This window comes from Barbatula barbatula (genome assembly GCF_947034865.1).
Source record: "Barbatula barbatula genome assembly, chromosome: 15".
In the NCBI taxonomy this organism is placed as follows: Eukaryota; Metazoa; Chordata; class Actinopteri; order Cypriniformes; family Nemacheilidae; genus Barbatula; species Barbatula barbatula.
This window is the reverse complement of record NC_136778.1, coordinates 18678252-18695682: the sequence shown is the minus strand read 5'-3', so window position 1 is coordinate 18695682 and position 17431 is coordinate 18678252. Positions and strand designations below refer to the sequence as shown.

Genomic DNA, 17431 nt, shown 5'->3' with positions numbered 1-17431 from the left:
CTTAACTATCTTTATATTTAATGGTGTTTAGTTTTATAAAGTTATAAATTCAATTACACAATATTTGTGTTTTTTAAATTAGCACTTTATACACAGATGCAGATTTAAGTCTCTTGAGCAAAAACCCTGATATTTAGCTGTCAAAACTAATCTTCAACAAGAAATGTGTAATGTAAGGGATTACATTACTGACTACTACTTTTGCCATGTAGTTTGTTATCAGAAAACTGATTACAATTCTCAAGTATCTAACCAGTAACGGTCTAACCAGTAACGGTATAATTACATTATAATCTCAACAAAAATGTTGTCATGCTGCCATAATTGTAATAAATTTTTTGAAAATAAAAACATTTGAATTCCCTAACATGTATTTTTTGAAGACCACAGGACGGCCCTGCGTCTCGGGCACGTAATTTCATTGCAATACAATGACCAATTCACGTCGCCTTTACCGTCTCCTAAAGTTGTAAAATAACCAAGAACTGTCCAGTTAAATAATATGTTAATCCCATTTCGAACACGAACACACAATGTGCATAGCCTATGACGAGAAAAATAAAAAGGTGCAAAAATCACAGCCTGTCGAACAACCACGTATTTATAAAAACAAATGAAAAGTTTAGAAACACTGGGTTCACACCTACAGGCGTGGCTCTAGATCCTTCTTCCTTCTCAACCTCATCCACGTCACGCGTTGCGCAGAAGTTACCAAAAGACGAATTTCGGCATTGTGCAGAGGTGGGTGTATTTTGATACAATGGCAGATAAAGGACCTATCTTAACATCAGTCATCATTTTTTACTTGTCAATCGGAGCTGCGATATTTCAGATCATCGAGGAACCGATGTGGAAATTAGCAGTACAGAATTATGAAAACCAAAAGGAAGACATATTAAAGAATTGTTCATGTTTAAACAAGGATGATTTGGAGCGTATCATTAAGGTAAGTTATACGGTATACCAGAACATTGATTCGGCGAATTGTTGGTGGTGATTGCGACGGGGATAATTGTTTACACTTAAAGTCAATGCGGAAAGTCTTTCAAATATCTTTGTAGCGCGTAAAGGGTTTCCCGGAAAACGCAAACAAACACTGCCATATAAGTTTACTTTTATGATTTAAAACGAACGAATTTGATTGCGGTTGTCGAATAAACAATAAAACAGTGAATGCAACATGTTTGAGAGAAAAAGTCCTTCTGTTTAAAAGCAAAGACCGATGTAAAGTTGGCTCGACGTTATGTTTGGCGGATATTCAGCCTCGACAAAACGTCGATAGATCTTTGGTGGATAAGTATAATTGTATAAAAATTGGCTTAGCCTATTCTAAAGTATTAAAGTAGACAGATGACAGTTTATTTGTTGCAACGCAAATACGCTCCACCAGCAACACTCTTGCGATTAGGCCGGGTAGGGAACGTCTACAAACTACAAACTATTTCGATTTTTCGTTGTTAATAAAAAAACAATACATTTTGCATGAAAGTTTTTAAAACCTACAAACACACTGGCAGAGTATTTTATGTAAAAAAACAGAGTAATAGTAATACTATCATGGGGCATTTACCAAACGGAAGTGAGCAGTACCAGGGGTCTGGAACCTTAATTAACCAAAGAGACATTTTTCTATGTACGATGTACAATTGCAATAGCCACATCGATTCAATCGCGATTTGAATGGGAATCACGATTTATCGTGCAGCATTAATACATATTTATATTATATAGTTTGGTTAAAACAATTAAAAAATGATGTTGTTTTTATTGTGCAGTCCAATCAATGCCAATCAAACTCAATAGAACACAATAAAAATATGATAACATAATAACATAATAAAAACCATAATTTTTGAAATAAATAGAAAACTGAGTTATCACTTTTAGGAACTAAACTCTTCATATGTAGGCCTATATGTATAGGCCTATGTAAGTACATTTAGAAAAAATCTAATATCATGTTTTACATTTTTTAATAATTTTTTTATTTTTTATTGTCAAGTCAACTTTAGTTATATAGCGCTTTTTACAATTTTCATTGTTACAAAGCAGCTGTACAAGAAAACATATTGACGCAAAACATATAAGGTTATGCAAGTCAAAACAAAAAAGGTGAAAACACAGAAGACACACCCACACAGACACATACACGCATACAAATGCACGCACATAGACACAGGGGCCATCACCTAGAACCACCCACCCAAGATAAGGAGAGAAAAAACACAAGGAGGAAACAAGAGAAGTTCACTCAAGTAGTGAGGAGCTAAACCATGTATTGCTTTATAGGCAATAATCAAGATTTTAAAGTTAATGCAATGCGTTATAGGTAACCAGTGCAAGGTTGACAGAACCAGGCTAATATGCTCATACTTTTTATGTGTAATTTTGTATTTGTTAGTTAGCTGTATTTTATTGTGTTATTATGACTTGTATCAAAACAAACCAACTGCAATTTCATTGATATTAACTGGAATGCACAATAAACATGATTTTTGAACATTTTATCTCATTTTAGAACCAATTTCTTCATATATATTTCAATGACTTCAATACTAATTTGTGTATTGATTTATGTCCACTGCACTGACCACAGTCTCACGTATGGTCCATGTGGGGATCAATTGTTCTTTTCCTTCGATAAGAATACATGTCCACAGACAACTTAAAAACAGTGCATACATCTGGAGCTCCAAAAAATATATTTTCACTACTTATAAACAACTTACTTCATAACTTCATGTTAATTTGATCATTTAAAAGTATACACTTCAAGCTTTCTTTAGACATATGCTTTACGTTTCTATGATGAGTATTCGCAGAGTTTTAGTCTGTTTTAATGATAGGTTTATGCGTGATAAGTTGCGAAAATAACTCAATTTGACACGCGATCAGTTCGAGGGGCGGCTGTGCCCCATCAGCGTCCCGTCTGCGAGTGCATTGCCTGAGTTTAATATTGCTCTTTAATTAAGCAAATATGTTTTATCCGATTAATTTATGGAATTAACGATAGGACACTCTTTTACTAAAATATTCGATAGCTGCAACTCTAAATATCTTATATTGTGTTCCGAAGTTGCTGGGAGGTCTTGAAACCTGTAGAATGTCATGTGGGGGAATAAAAAAATGATTTTTTGGTGAACTATCCCTTCAAAGAAATTCCCACGAGCATTTGTCATTTACAATGGCTTGTATTTGTGAAATGGGATGACTTTAAATAATGTGCAAAGGCCAATTCCATCAAATGATATGCTTTCAGTTCAAGAGTGCAGTTCTTTCATGTCTTCAGGCTTCTGCATTAAATGGCAGACTTGTGACTTCCAGCAAATCAGATGGGCGGGCACTACTCTAGGCCAGAGACTGGCATTTTCAAATAGAGGTGACTGCATTAGGTCCAAATAGCACGTTTCAAAATTAGATTACTTAATCTGCAAATATGCTTTGAAAATGACCGATGTTGATAGTCATAAAAATGCTTAATATCCACGTCGATAATCGGTCGACCCCTAGTGCATTCACCATGGCAGAAGATTTTTTCCAATATATTTAGACAATGGAAATATCCATTGTCGTACTGTCCGGAACACTGTAGACTGCACCTACACAGTGACACAATCTGTAACTTAGTATTTGGACCTGTTATTCTGTCCTATTTTACATGAAAGATACAAGGCAATGTTTAAAAAAACAATTGTTTTAAGTTTTGTATCTAGAGGTTTACAAAATTACGTCAAGGTTCTACAAGAAATTATAGTCTGTCCTAAACCAGAGGTCGGCCAATTCATTGTTTTTGACGAATAATCGGCACGATATCCAGTGGTGGATCTAAGAATTTGTAAAAGCAGGGGCCCCATTGGGGCCACAATTGACAGAGGGGGCCAAGTATAGTGCGCAATTCTTTTTCATTTTTCAAGTGGTGCTGGCAATACAAGATTTCTGAACAAAACACTGGAGAGGAGTTTGAGGATGATGCAGGTTTAATTATGATAAACAGAGATGAGTATAGGTCAGTAAGCAATCCAACACAACATAACACCAAAGTTTTATTTACTTAAAACATGCTTTTGGTATGACCAAATACTAGAGGGTTTAAGTGTCCCAATTATTCATCCCTGAACTATTTTACTTCCCTGAACTATGCAACTTTGAATTAATATGTGAATCCTACATTTAATCTAGCTACTAAACAAATCAGGTAAACTAGTGTTCAACACTAAAGTCCAGGCAGTGATTACAATTTTTACTTGCACTGCCAACATTTTCACTGAAAGAAAAATAGTTTTTTTTTTAAAAATAGCCACAAAAAGAAAATAGTTGTTGTTATCATTTTTGACCCATCACGTTATCTTGTATTCTAATTAGCAAACTTATATGACACCAAAATTCAGTGGCGTAACTTTGTTTTAAAAAGTGGTCAGCACAGATATGATTAAAACAATACTTAATAAATTAATTCATAAATTGCCACAAAAAGAAAATAGTTGTTGTTATCATTTTTGACCCATCACGTTATCTTGTATTCTAATTAGCAAACTTATATGACACCAAAATTCAGTGGCGTAACTTTGTTTTAAAAAGTGGTCAGCACAGAGATGATTAAAACAATACTTAATAAATTAATTCATAAATTGTTTCTGTAATAACTCGTTGGAAATATTTATCATATACAGTGGGAGTTCCGTCCATTGGCTATACTCTGCTTTTTTTTAAAAACAGTTTATTCCTATGACTAAAAATGTCACTTGTTCATTGGTTTACGCATTTTTTGTGCTTGGACACTAAAAACACAAGCAAGTGCCGCGAGTGTGGATGGTGCGTGCATTTTATATACTTTATAGTCTTCCGCAACTATAACTTACGAGTGTGAGCAACAGGAGATGGTGAGAAGGTAGCGCATCCTGCGTTTTCCATGCGGTTTAAGTATTAATGGACGCTAAACAATACACACCTTCTGCAAGCATTTCTTAATTCTTCCAAAAAATGGTGTGTGCTTTTTCCACCCACCAAATTACGCCTAGGCCAAAAATTAGATACCCTCTAATACCAGAGCAAAAACTATTGACCTAACAAATAGCTTTCCTGTAGCTCAGTGGTTAGAGCATGGCACTAGCAATGCCAAGTTTGTGGGTTTGATCCCATGGGATTGCACATTCTTAGAAACAAATGTACAGTATTGTATCATGCAATGTAAGTCGCTTTGATTAAAAGCCTCTGCCAAATGCATAAATGTCTTTAATAACTTTAAACTCTATATATACAAGTAAATAAGTCAGTAAATAAGATCTAGCTCTCTATTTTGGGTTGCTCCCATTATCAGGGGTCACCACAGCTGTTTTTACGCTGCATGCAGTCAGTAAATAAGAACAAATGAATAAAAAAGACAAGCTATAGCACATAATATAAATAAACAGAAGAAATTAAACATTGCTTTAGGTTTTTTAAGGCTTAATAGTGTTCAGATACAAATATAATCAAATGCAATAATTGAAATGCAAAATAACATTTTCAGATAACAGAATGCATATTCTATAAGCAGCTGGACTCAACGGTGATCCCTACGACTACATTAGGACTTACAATGGAATCAAGTGTTCTTGGACACTCAAATGGTGTGCGGAATTCCGTTTCCTCTATAACTATTAATTCTGCTGAGTCTTTAACCACTGAAGCGGAAACATTTCCGGCGTTTTCACATGGGAAAGTGACGACTTTGAAATACCTTCTATTACTTGATTCGATCTTGTCTTTGTGAAAGATAATTTGATTCGCTAACATCAGAAAAAGCAAATCTTTATAAAAACGGTCTGTTCTCAAATTTGACCCGCCAACTGGCGATTGACAGTAACATACTGTATACTAGAGGTCTTCACGGGTCCACTTAGTTCCAAAAACCCGAGGTCCGGCCCGAGACCCGAGCGGGTTCGGGTCTCAAAGATTCACGGGAGCGTCGGACACGGGTCGGGTATATTATTAGTGTCTTCGGGTCTCGGATAATATAAAGTAAAAATAGTTTTGCTTAATTGACCCGAGGAAGACCCGAACTATCCTGTACAATAACAGCGCGTCGCTTGTGTGTGTGCGTGTAGTTACCAACTCTCCTCCAACCCTTAGCCGATCGGTTGAAAGCAGCCCCGGATTGGCTAATCGGGAGCAGCGGGAGAATTCCCGGTGGGCCGGTCAGTTTTTTTGGCCGCGAGGGCCGGTATTGTCATGGCACGGTTGAAATGTGGCTTTCCCCTTCAGTCGGTCTCTCGACGTTGTGAGAGACTGACTGGGGTTTGATCTTGAGAACCTACCTTCTCCGAGATAATTAATTAATAAAACGCCAATGGGCTTGGCGAATGGCACGCGCACGCCAGTCTCCGCCCCGTGCATACGGGTATAAAGGAAGATGGCGGCGGTCATTCACTCATCCTTTGTTCTTCGGAACCTGTGTGTTTGCTGATGCTACACGCGATACTCGACTTCGAGAAAAACCTGCTGGATTTATGACGCGGAGCAGCGGACTTCTCCTTTCGGTGGACTTCCCCTGGGCGTTTCGGCAGAAGGCTACAGACCTTAAGAGGTAAGTCCCTCCGGCTACGAGCATGTTTCGTAGCTGTATCCTTGGGTGCGACAGACTCATCCCGGAGTCTGACGGCCATGATTCCTGTGTCACTTGCTTGGGGCTCAAGCATGCTGAGGCAGGTTTTCACTGATGCAATGTCCCGTGTGTGCGGACATAGCAATCAGGGTGTTGCGGTCACGGTTGGCTACGTTCTTTCGAGCGCTGCCACCACCCCGTCTGTTTCCCAGGCGTGTTCAGCTGCCGTTTCGGCGAGGTTGACCGCTTTGGCGAGCGGCGGGGGTGATTTAGGGACGCGATAGATGTCGCTCCGTCAGCTTCACGCTCGCGGACCATCTATACCCCTTCACGCTCACCTGGTTCGTCCCCTACGAGCGGCAGACGGCCGTCTCATAGTGGTAAGACTTCGCAAACGGATGATGACGCTATCTCTGTCGCTGCGTCGGACAGCTGCCTGCTGGCATCGGATGCGGAAGAGAGCTCCGGAGGAGACTCGGGCTAAGATGTCGGCCATGCTTTCCCGGGCAGCCGCGTGCATCGGGTTGCAGGGTGTAACAACATCCTCGCCGGAACGCTCGCGGCTAGATGCGCGGTTTCGGGGGCGTGGTCAAAAGCCACGCCCCGCTCCGTTACCATTTTTTCCCGGAGGTGCATGACGAGCTTGCCAAGTCCTGGAATGCGCTCCTTTTGGCGCGTTTCAGGCCGGAGGGCTCTGTGGCTGTGACTTCCCTGGTTGGTGGGGCGGCTAGAGTCTATGTTGACGTTCCCCGCGTGGAGCGTGCAGTCGCGGGCCACTTGTGCCCGCAGACAGCTGCCACTGGGGGGGGCTCGACCTAGACTCCCGTCCAGAGCACGTAAGCTCTTCGACACTCGTCGAAGACTTGCAGTGCTGCAGGACGAACCGCCTCCGCTCTCCACGCCATGGCGGTCCTCCGGGTTTTTCAGGTAAGTCCTGAAGGATTTGGACGACGGGAAGTTCGACCCAACTCGTATGAGAGCTACGTACTGCCACAGACCTCGCGCTACGAGCGACGAAGGCCACGGCACGTGCACTGGGTCGGTCGATGTCCACAATGGTGGTCCAAGAGAGGCATCTGTGGGTAAGTCTTGCGCAGGTGAGCGGCGCCCAGAACGTCGGTTCTGGATGCGCCCATCTCGCAAGCAGGGCTGCTTGGTGATACCGTGGAGGACGGCAGTTTGGGCCCTTTTCAGGGTCCGGCGCCCACATACTCTCAAAGAGACAAATCTCCCCTGGGTTTTCCTCCACAACACTCTCGTCCAGACGGTGTATGGGATGGATCGGGCCGCCGACCGCAATCTCCTCCGGACATTGCGTTGGGCCGCCTGAAGCAGGTAAACACACAGAGCCGTCAACCTCCCTGGGGGTCCCCCCTGTGCGAGGTGACCGTACTGTCAGCCACCGAACCAGCCTCCCCCGGCACGGTGAGGCAGATTGTCCCTCTGGTCCCGTTGTCACGGTTCTTGGGCGCTTGGTAGCGCACCAGCCCGTCACACTGGATAGAGAGGACGGTCCGTCTCGGTTACTCGATCCAATTCGCCAGGCGCCCCCCCAAGTTTCGTGGCATTCTGTACACCTCGGGGCGAGGAGAGAATGCTTCCGTACTTCGGCAGGAGGTCGCCGCCCTTCTGGCGAAGGGTGCGGTCGAACCCGTCCCTATAACCGAGATGTCGTCCGAGTTTTACAGCCAGTACTTCATCGTGCCCAAAAAAGGGCGGGGGGCTGCGGCCCATTTTTGGATCTGCGGCACCTGAACAAGCACCTGCACAAGCTGCCGTTCAGAGTGCTGACGCAGAGGCGCATCCTGGGCTCGGTACGTCACCAGGATTGGTTCGTGGCAATCGACCTGAAGGACGCGTACTTTCACGTCTCTATTCTCCCCCGACACCGGCCGTTCCTACGGTTCGCGTTCGAGGGAAGGGCGAATCAGTACAGGGTCCTGCCATTCGGTCTGGCCCTGTCTCCACGGGTTTTTTCCAAGCTAGTGGAGGCTGCCTTAGCTCCTGGCAGGGAGCAAGGCGTGCGAGTGCTAAACTATCTTGACGACTGGCTTGTCTTGGCACACTCGCGAGATGTGTTGTGCACGCACAGGGACCTTGTGCTTCGGCACCTAGACCGTCTAGGCCTCCGGGTCAACCAGGAGAAGAGCAAGCTCTCCCCCGCGCAGAGCACCTCTTACCTCGGTATGGAACTAGACTCTGTCCGTATGTCAGCACGTCTCACCAACGAGCGTGCACAGTCAGTGCTGCGTTGTCTGAGGTTGATCAGTCAGAATCCCTCGACGCCGCTGAAGAATTTTCAGAGGCTCCTGGGGCACATGCCGTCCTCGACGGGGGTAATCCCTCTCGGGTTGATGCACATGCGGCCGCTTCAGCACTGGCTACAGAGTCGGGTTCCCTGGACGGCGTGGCACGCCGGCACCAGGCGGATTACGGTAACGCCTCAGTGCCTTCGCACTCTCTTACCCTGGTCAGACTTGACCTTTTCTCCGAGCGGGGGTCCCGCTCGGACAGGTTTCGAGGCGTGTCGTGGGAACGACAGACGCCTCCCTGCAAGGGTGGGGTGCGGTGTGCAAGTGGGCACGCAGTATCGGGTCGGTGGACAGGTCCCCGACTGCGTGGGCATATCAACTGCCTAGAGTTGTTGGCAGTCCTTCTGGCACTGAGGAGGCTCCAGCCCCTCGTGCAGGACAAACACGTGCTAGTCCGGTTGGACAGCACGACTGCCGTAGCGTACATCAATCGCAAGGCGGCATACGCTCACCGCAGTTATCACAACTCGCCCGATGCCTCCTCCTTGGGAGTCAGCAGGTGAATCCCTGCGGGCCACGTTTCTTCTGGGCAACCTGAACCAGACAGCCGATGCGCTCTCTCGACAGTGTACTCCCCACGGAGAGTGGCGACTCCATCCCCGTGCAGCCCGGCTCATGTGGGAAGCGGTTCGGCAGGCACAGGTGGACCTGTTGCCTCCCCGGACTCCACCCATTACCTGCTATGGTATTCCCAGACCGAGGGTCCCCTCGGCACGGATGCCCTAGCACACAGCTGGCCGCGGGACAAGCGGAAGTACGCCTTCCCCCCCAGTGAGCCTCCTTGCACAGGTCCTGTGCAAGGTCAGAGAAAGGGGCATCAGGTTCTGGTGAGTGGTGCCATACTGGCCCAACCAGACCTGGCTCTCGGATCTGGTAGATCTGACGACAGCCCCCCTGGCCCATTCCCCTGACGAAGGACCTTCCGTTGCAGGGGAAGGGCACGTTGTGGCACCCCAACGCAGGCCTCTGGAACCTCCATGCCTGGCCCCTGGACGGGACGAGGGCTTGCCCGTTAGCGGTCCGGGAGACTGTCTTACAGGCTAGAGCCCCGCCTCTAGGCGGTCATACGCTTATAAGTGGCGCCAATTGTCCTGGTGTTCTCCCCGGGAGGAGAACCCGCGGAGTTGCCTGATCGGATCAGTGCTGACCCGCAGGTAAGTATCCCCGTCAGCACAACCTGGTCACCAGGTTCCTCAGGAGCGCGAGAAGGGTGTGTCCACCCTGGCCGCGCTCCGTACCCTCTTGGGACCCTAATGGGGTCCTACAGGGCCTTGGTACGGCCCTGGTGAGCCCCTAAGTATTGCCAATCTTCCTCAGTCGGATGAAAGATGCACTCTTTGTGGCGCTCACCTCCATCAAGAGGGTGGGGGACCTACAGGCATTCTCTGTGTCCCAAAGGTGCCTGGAACTCGGGATCGGTAATTCTCACGTGGTCCTGAGATCCTATCCCGACAACGAGCCCAAGCTTCCCACTACTCCCTTCCGGGACCAGGTGGTGAACCTGCAGGCGCTCCCCTCCGGAGAGGAAGACCCAACCTTTCTATGTGTTGTGTCCAGTACGCGCGCTGCGCCTCGGTCTGGACCGCACACAGAGCCTCAGAAGCTCTGAGCAGCTCTTTGTCTGTTCTGGGAGACGGCACCCGGGGGGGGCTGTCTCCAAACAGAAGTGGCGCACTGGGTACCAATCCCAGGATCGCCGTGCCCGCTGGGTGAGAGCCCACTCCACTCGTGGGCACTGGCACAGGGCGCCTCTCTGGCAGACATTGTAGAACTGCGGGTTGGGCTACGCCCAGTACCTTCACGAGATTTTACAATCTCCACGTGGAACCAGTTGCAGCACATCCCTTAAACGCCGCCAACGTTTAGGGTGGGCTCCTGGTTTGGGCGTACGCCTGCGAAAGCGCCTTCTCCCCTCACCAGGTGAGACTAGTGCGCTATTGTAGCCTACCTACTTTCCCCTCTCGGGCGAAGTATAGGCATTCCATCCATCACTAAGCATTGCACTTGGTAACAGACTGGGCGGAGCCGTCTGTTAGAACCAGGTCCGTTACAGGTAGAGTCATCCCTGCTCAGGCAGACCCCTGTATTAGGACTAGTGCCCCATACGTAGTGACTCCCCTTTGGGTCGTCCCGTGTGTTGAATTCCTCACTCAGGATTTCCCGATTGGTGAATCTGTGACCTCCCCGCCGGTGGTAATCCCACCTGGATTGTCCCCCTATTCGGGCTAACACCGTTCCGCATGTTGTTCTCCCCGCCGGGGAGACCATGTCATGTCTCCACATGTACCTCCCCTCCGGGTAGGATGTGGCCTCCGTAGCACACTCTTCTAAGAGGAGAGCAGTGTTTCCCCAGTGTTCGGCTCCGGACAGCTCCTCGCTACTAGAGGCGTACGCCACTGTCCGTGAGGCCGTCAGTAGAGGCTTCTCGGTATGACCAATACTATATGACTGGAAGATTACGTCTCGCGGTAGCACTCTGGGACTCGCTAGCCCAGTCAGGGTCGCTCCGCTAGAGGTCGTGATATCGGTGCAAGCGCTGTGGCGTTTAAGATTGATCCCCAGTCAGTCTCTCACAACGTCGAGAGACCGACTGAAGGGGAACGTCTTGGTTACGTCTGTAACCTCGGTTCCCTGATGGAGGGAACGAGACGTTGTGACTTCATGCCACAACGCTGCACCGAATCACTGCAGTGAACGGGAGTGCCCTCTCAGGTTCCTCAGTACAAAGGGTGAGTGAATGACCGCCGCCATCTTCCTTTATACCCGTATGCACGGGGCGGAGACTGGCGTGCGCGTGCCATTCGCCAAGCCCATTGGCGTTTTATTAATTAATTATCTCGGAGAAGGTAGGTTCTCAAGATCAAACCCCAGTCAGTCTCTCACAACGTCTCGTTCCCTCCATCAGGGAACCGAGGTTACAGACGTAACCGAGACGTTCCCTAGGCTGCCTTCACTCACAGCAGCCCTAATCTTTTTATTTATTATTTTATCGCAGCCCCACTCTTTTTTATTTCATATTTTTTCGCAGCCCAACTCAGAGCGCAGCCTGCAGGTTAATGATGACGTGATTATCTTTTGACTCCCTGGCCCCGCCCCCGACAGCGCCACTGCAAGTTGCTCAAAATAAAAAACCGTCAGAAATAAAAATGGATGACAGAAAGCGCAAAGGCGGCGCTGAAAAGTCCAGAATAAAAAGCAAGAAAGCTCTGGAAACTGACGCGGCCAAATGTTCTAAGAAGACCACATTTTTTCTCAAAGCAAATGAAGACGACGAGACGGCCGGTAAGCTAACGTTAAGGTATTTAGGAATAGGAGCACTGCAAGATGCTAGTGGCCGTGCAAAAGCATGTCTCAATAGGTGCAAGCTAGCTCATTGTTAGAGCGCCCGTCCCCCATTCAGACCGACGTCGGTTCGAAGCCCGCGTTAATTAATGTTTTAGGGTTGTCCATGTTTCCTTGAAGCTACACTTATGCAGAGGAAAAAGAGATGAAACAATCATTAGAAATCATTGTGAAAGAAAAGTCAGAAAATAACAGTCCAATAGTTTTATTATTTAACTAATGTTCTCATATTTGTAAAAAAATATTTGAAGTTGTAAAGCAGATGTTTATTTAAAATAAATTATAGTGTCATTAGACAGTGCAATACATTTTATTTTAATCTTTTGTAATTTATAATTTTTTCCTTATTTCAATGTTTGGATATTTATGAACACTAATTCTTAAAGAAAATAGATTCTGATACTGTCCTGTTCTAATAAATCTTCACTGTGAAGCAAAACTTAGGCTACTGTATTTTCACTGAATGACAATGAATTCAAGGCTGTAGAGAACGGTGCGCTATTGCAGACTTAGGTTTTAATTATCATTATTTTAATATAGTCAGTCGTAAACTAAAGTGGGCCGGTCTAAGGCATGAAACTCCAGGGCTGAAAATGAGTCCCAATCCGGCCCTGGTTGAAAGCCACGCACATCTTCCAAAAGTCGCGGTGATCTGAAATCACCTTAGAATTGAAATCCCGAAGTTTCCAACGCTGCAGGGGTTTGCACTCGATGTAGTTACCATCGTATTCAGGAAAAACATACTTCCACCAGGCGACCAGAAGTAGATATTAAAAGACGCGCACATTTCAGTAATACGCGGTTTGGGACACATTGTTGAGACAGAATGTTCACGCGAGTGGTTGCCATGTCGTCACTTATTTAGATTTGATTCAGCTAAAACTGGCACAACCCATTTAGCCTCAGTTTGCACAATTTGCCAGAGCAAAACAAGAGGATCAACGTGTTCATTGCCATATACATTTCATTAATAAACGTCGGTTTACATTCAGGTCTAGTCGGGTTTAAAAAATATATACGATGGGTCGGATGGGTCTAACGTTATCAGGTCTGTCTCGGGTCGGGGCTTTAAAATAAAAACGTTATCGGGTCTGTCTCGGGTTCGGGTAAAAAGTGATTCGGGTCATTTCAGGTCGGGTAAAGATCTTTGGACCCGAGAAGACCTCTACTGTATACTCACCAATGCCGGGTGCAGGTATTATGGATGGTTAAGCAAACAATTCTTAATTTTTATACAAACATGAGTTTCTATTAGCTGTTTGTTTTGTACTCAGTTGATGGACGTTTTTTTTGTGTGTGTGTTTAAAGTATAATTTTATGTTTCACCATCAGGTTGTAGCCCAGGCAGCTGGAAAAGGTGTGACTGTAACAGGAGAAAAACAATTCAACAACTGGAATTGGGAGAACGCTGTTATTTTTGCTGCCACGGTCATTACTACCATAGGTAGATAACTGCATGGAAACATATTGTATAAAAACTTGTTGTACGCTTATTTTTCTATTGTGTGAATGCTAAATTAAAATTGTATATAATATAGTACGAACACTATAAGAGAAGATCAATGCATCCATCATTTTTGCAGATATTAGAGGATGTCATGTTAGATGTCATGTTATATCTCATCAAGGATTTGGCTTTAGATTGAATAAAAATATTTTAGATTAACCTGTTTGCTCAACTATTTCAGGTTATGGCAATGTTGCTCCGAAGTCAGCCCAAGGTCGTGTGTTCTGTATTCTTTATGGGCTTTGTGGCATTCCATTGTGTCTCACATGGATAAGTGAGTTGGGCACTTTCTTTGGTGGTAGAGCAAAACGCTTAAGTCAGGTGCTTCTCCACAAAGGCCTTATTGCGGTAAGAATATAAGTGCATCCGCACTTCTTATGAGAAAACAGACCCATATTTGCAACAATAACATGCCTACTGTCTATAAACAAAGAAGTTGTGTAATTTTACACGAAGAACACATTGTTACCTTTTGACTAAAGAACATTCATGTTTTCTGATACACCACAGAAAAAAGTTCAGTTTGTTTGCACAGCTATATTCCTTTTATGGGGTTTGTTGGTTCACCTGATCATCCCATCCTTCGTGTTTATGTGCTTCGAGAATTGGACTTACTTAGAAGGCCTCTATTTCTCCTTTACCACCATGACCACTGTGGGTTTTGGAGACTATGTAGCAGGTATCGAAATCTCCTTTCATTTTAATCAAGAGGTTTTTTTATCCATTGTATGTTTCAATCTTAAAATAATGTTTTCATACAGGTGTGAACCCAGACATATCCTACCCAGCTCTTTACAGATTCTTTGTGCAGCTGTGGATTTGCTTGGGACTTGCCTGGTTGTCTCTGTTCTTTAGCTGGAATGTACATATGGTGGTTGAGGCTCATAAAGTTCTCAAGAAAAGGAGATTAAGACGTCACAAGCTCCCCAATGATGACATTCCTGAAATCAATGTAGAGGTCAAAAAAGCTCCAAAGCCACCCCCTCTCTCTGGCGTCATTGACATTTTTCGATTCATGTCTGAGAAGGTTGAGGACTACAGCGATGTCATCCAAGCTATTGGAGCAGATGAGAAGAGGAGGAGGAAGAAAAAACAGGAGGAAGAACTGTCTCGATCCAAGAGCTGCAGTGACCTTCTGCATGGCCTGGTGATCCCACTTGAACATTCTCCTCGTCTGAAACGGCGGTTCAGCATAAGCGCAAACATGTGCATGGTCACATCTGAAGAACCAACAGATGATCTCAAGAAAAATCAAGAGGACCAGAAACTACTAATGAAAAACCATAGTGATTCCACGTTTATTCAACAAATACCTGAAAGGGATGGAAAACTGAGAATTGAGAATCCTGGACACTGTGCATGGGACTCCAGAAAGTCTGACCCATCAATCTTTCGAAGTCCTGTCCAAAGCCATACTATTATCATTAATAATGGTGACTCAAGGTTTTCAGTGTCAAAAGTATCAGAAGATCATATATTAGAACAGAGAAAAAGTATTGGTTGAAGTAAATACTTTACCCGGTCTAAACCATCCATATAAAGATGTTATGCTTGTAGTCATGAATTTTCAGTTTTGAAGATCATAATGGCTTAGCCAAACATCTGGAGGGGTTAAAGCTGATGTTATCAGAAGCACTTAAGCAGCTAAGGCTGTAAGACCAAATATTTTTTTGCCGAAACGGTTGTTTCTCCTTCCTAAATATGGCTGATGAGACAAATAAGTAAAACATTTCTGTTCACAGTATTGAAAATGTTCAAACAATATATTACAATATTATAACGTCCATGACCAAGATAGGGATGTGGGTTGGCAGAGGAAATGAAACGTATTTCCTCCCATGCCTGGAACTTCACGGGCAGTGGAAAGTTTTCCCTGTGTTGGTCTCATTTTCCCCCTATCACTTTTTCTGGATTAACGTTACAAAAGTTAAAAACTTTAATACGAATGACACTGTGAATGAACAGTCAAGTTAAGCACATTGGGGAAATGAGTGCTCAACTTAAACTCAAATTGGTAAAAATTGTGGCCTGAGGTTGTGCATTGTCATGTTTTTAAATAATTGATAACAAATCCTCCATGTCCAAAAAGTTACGAGACGGACATCTGACTGATTATGGGTTTTGCTCATGAACTTTGTTTATATGTAATTATCATTTTAACATGTTTGTACTTTTATCCTACTTTTATAAACATTTTTATCAGATATTGACTCTTTCTGTTTCTAGACTTCAAACCAGAAGAATAAACCACTTCCTGTCTGTTGGCTGAAGATATTAAACCAGAGTAGACGTAATAAACTGCATCATAATCTGTATTTGCATAATTATTTGCAGTTATATTTACTCTGAAGTGGCATTTTACATGCTGAGACCTGTTTCACACTCAAGTGATGCATAAGCATAGCCATTATGACCCAGTTTCATAGACAAGGCTTAAGGCTAGTCCCAGACTAAAATGAATGCGTGACCTGTTTTAACTGAAATAACTTGGTCAGAAATTTCTTAAAATATACCTGTGCCATTTTTTTCGAGATTCATACAGTAATGTTTTCTTCTATGGTATTTTTATAAAAGCAACAAATATCTCCTGGCTCCAAGTCCTGGCTTAAGCTAAGATGTGTCTGTGAAACTGGGCCAATAACTATTACAGAAGGCTTATGTTTCGATTTCAGTCTGACAGAAAATAAAGTGATGTTTGGAAAACCACAATAATACTAACCATAATGAATCCACACAGAATAGATGTATGTTATGTTGAATAGATAACCTTGATGTGTAGCAATATCAGCTTAAAGTTAATGGGTTTCCTGTTCCCGAACCAGGCTCTAATGTTCCCTGTCAGGATGCTCGCAACGCGTCCAGTGTTCATCCTGCTCCTCTGTGGTGCTGTTGAGGCCCAGAGCAACCCCACCCACACACTCTCTTCTCTTAATACTGCTGCATCGACTGTACAGTTACCTCCAGGGTAACTTCAGAAAGCTGGAACAGTGCCACTTGTAAGAGAAATGTATCTGTCCCGCATTGTGAGCTTCACATATGGGTCTAATGAAATAGGAGGGGAGACAGCAAGTTAGTATCTCCTAGTGGTGGTTGTTTTGGCTTAAGCGCCATGAAATGGTGTCTCAAACACATAAAGATATGAGCCCAGTGGCATAAAACAACTTCAGTGGCCCTCCTGCAAGAGTGGAGGTGGGGCACCTTTACCATATAATCAAATCAGTGGATATAAGGAGACTAAAATACTAGGACAGACTATTAGGCCACACTGTTAGACATTTCAAAGGGTTTTTACAGTACATTACTGGCAACACTGTTGCCAGTAAATTACTGTAATTGAGATATAATACAGTCCAGGTACTGTAAAAACCTGGATTAACAGTGCACTACTGTATTCCTATTCAATGGTTTATATTTTAGGAAATATAAATTAGGTTTTATAATATTTATTTAAAATTTACTTTTATCCAACACATACATGATAATAACTCCCAATACAATATTGAAAAACTGTTCTTTATTTAAATTAATTTAAACATTACAAATGCTTAAAACACAAAAATACATTTAAAACAATTAATGTTATTTGCAGCAATGCATGAACCCTTCTGTCATTCAAACTATTGTATCAAATGTTTAGTAAAATATATTGTAAATTTTACTTGGACTTCAAACAGAACGGATTTAAAA

The 17431-nt window shown here is 44.1% G+C and overlaps 1 protein-coding gene across 1 annotated transcript; it reads left to right on the top strand.

Annotated features, from left to right (window-relative positions):
• Positions 1–723: 723 nt before the first annotated feature.
• On the top strand, positions 724–16099 carry kcnk5b (potassium channel, subfamily K, member 5b). Its single transcript, XM_079474514.1, has 5 exons — positions 724–946; positions 13570–13681; positions 13926–14092; positions 14255–14423; positions 14506–16099. The coding sequence occupies exons 1-5, from the start codon at positions 761–763 to the stop codon at positions 15246–15248; spliced, it is 1377 nt and encodes a 458-aa protein (XP_079330640.1). The 5' UTR covers positions 724–760; the 3' UTR covers positions 15249–16099.
• Positions 16100–17431: the final 1332 nt, after the last annotated feature.

Bases quoted from the DNA above. Each gene is read 5' to 3' on its own strand.
- kcnk5b (XM_079474514.1), top strand. From the start codon at position 761: ATGGCAGATAAAGGACCTATCTTAACATCAGTCATCATTTTTTACTTG. The intron at 947-13,569 runs GTAAGTTATACG...TTTCACCATCAG, and splicing joins ATTTGGAGCGTATCATTAAG to GTTGTAGCCCAGGCAGCTGG. The intron at 13,682-13,925 runs GTAGATAACTGC...CAACTATTTCAG, and splicing joins CACGGTCATTACTACCATAG to GTTATGGCAATGTTGCTCCG.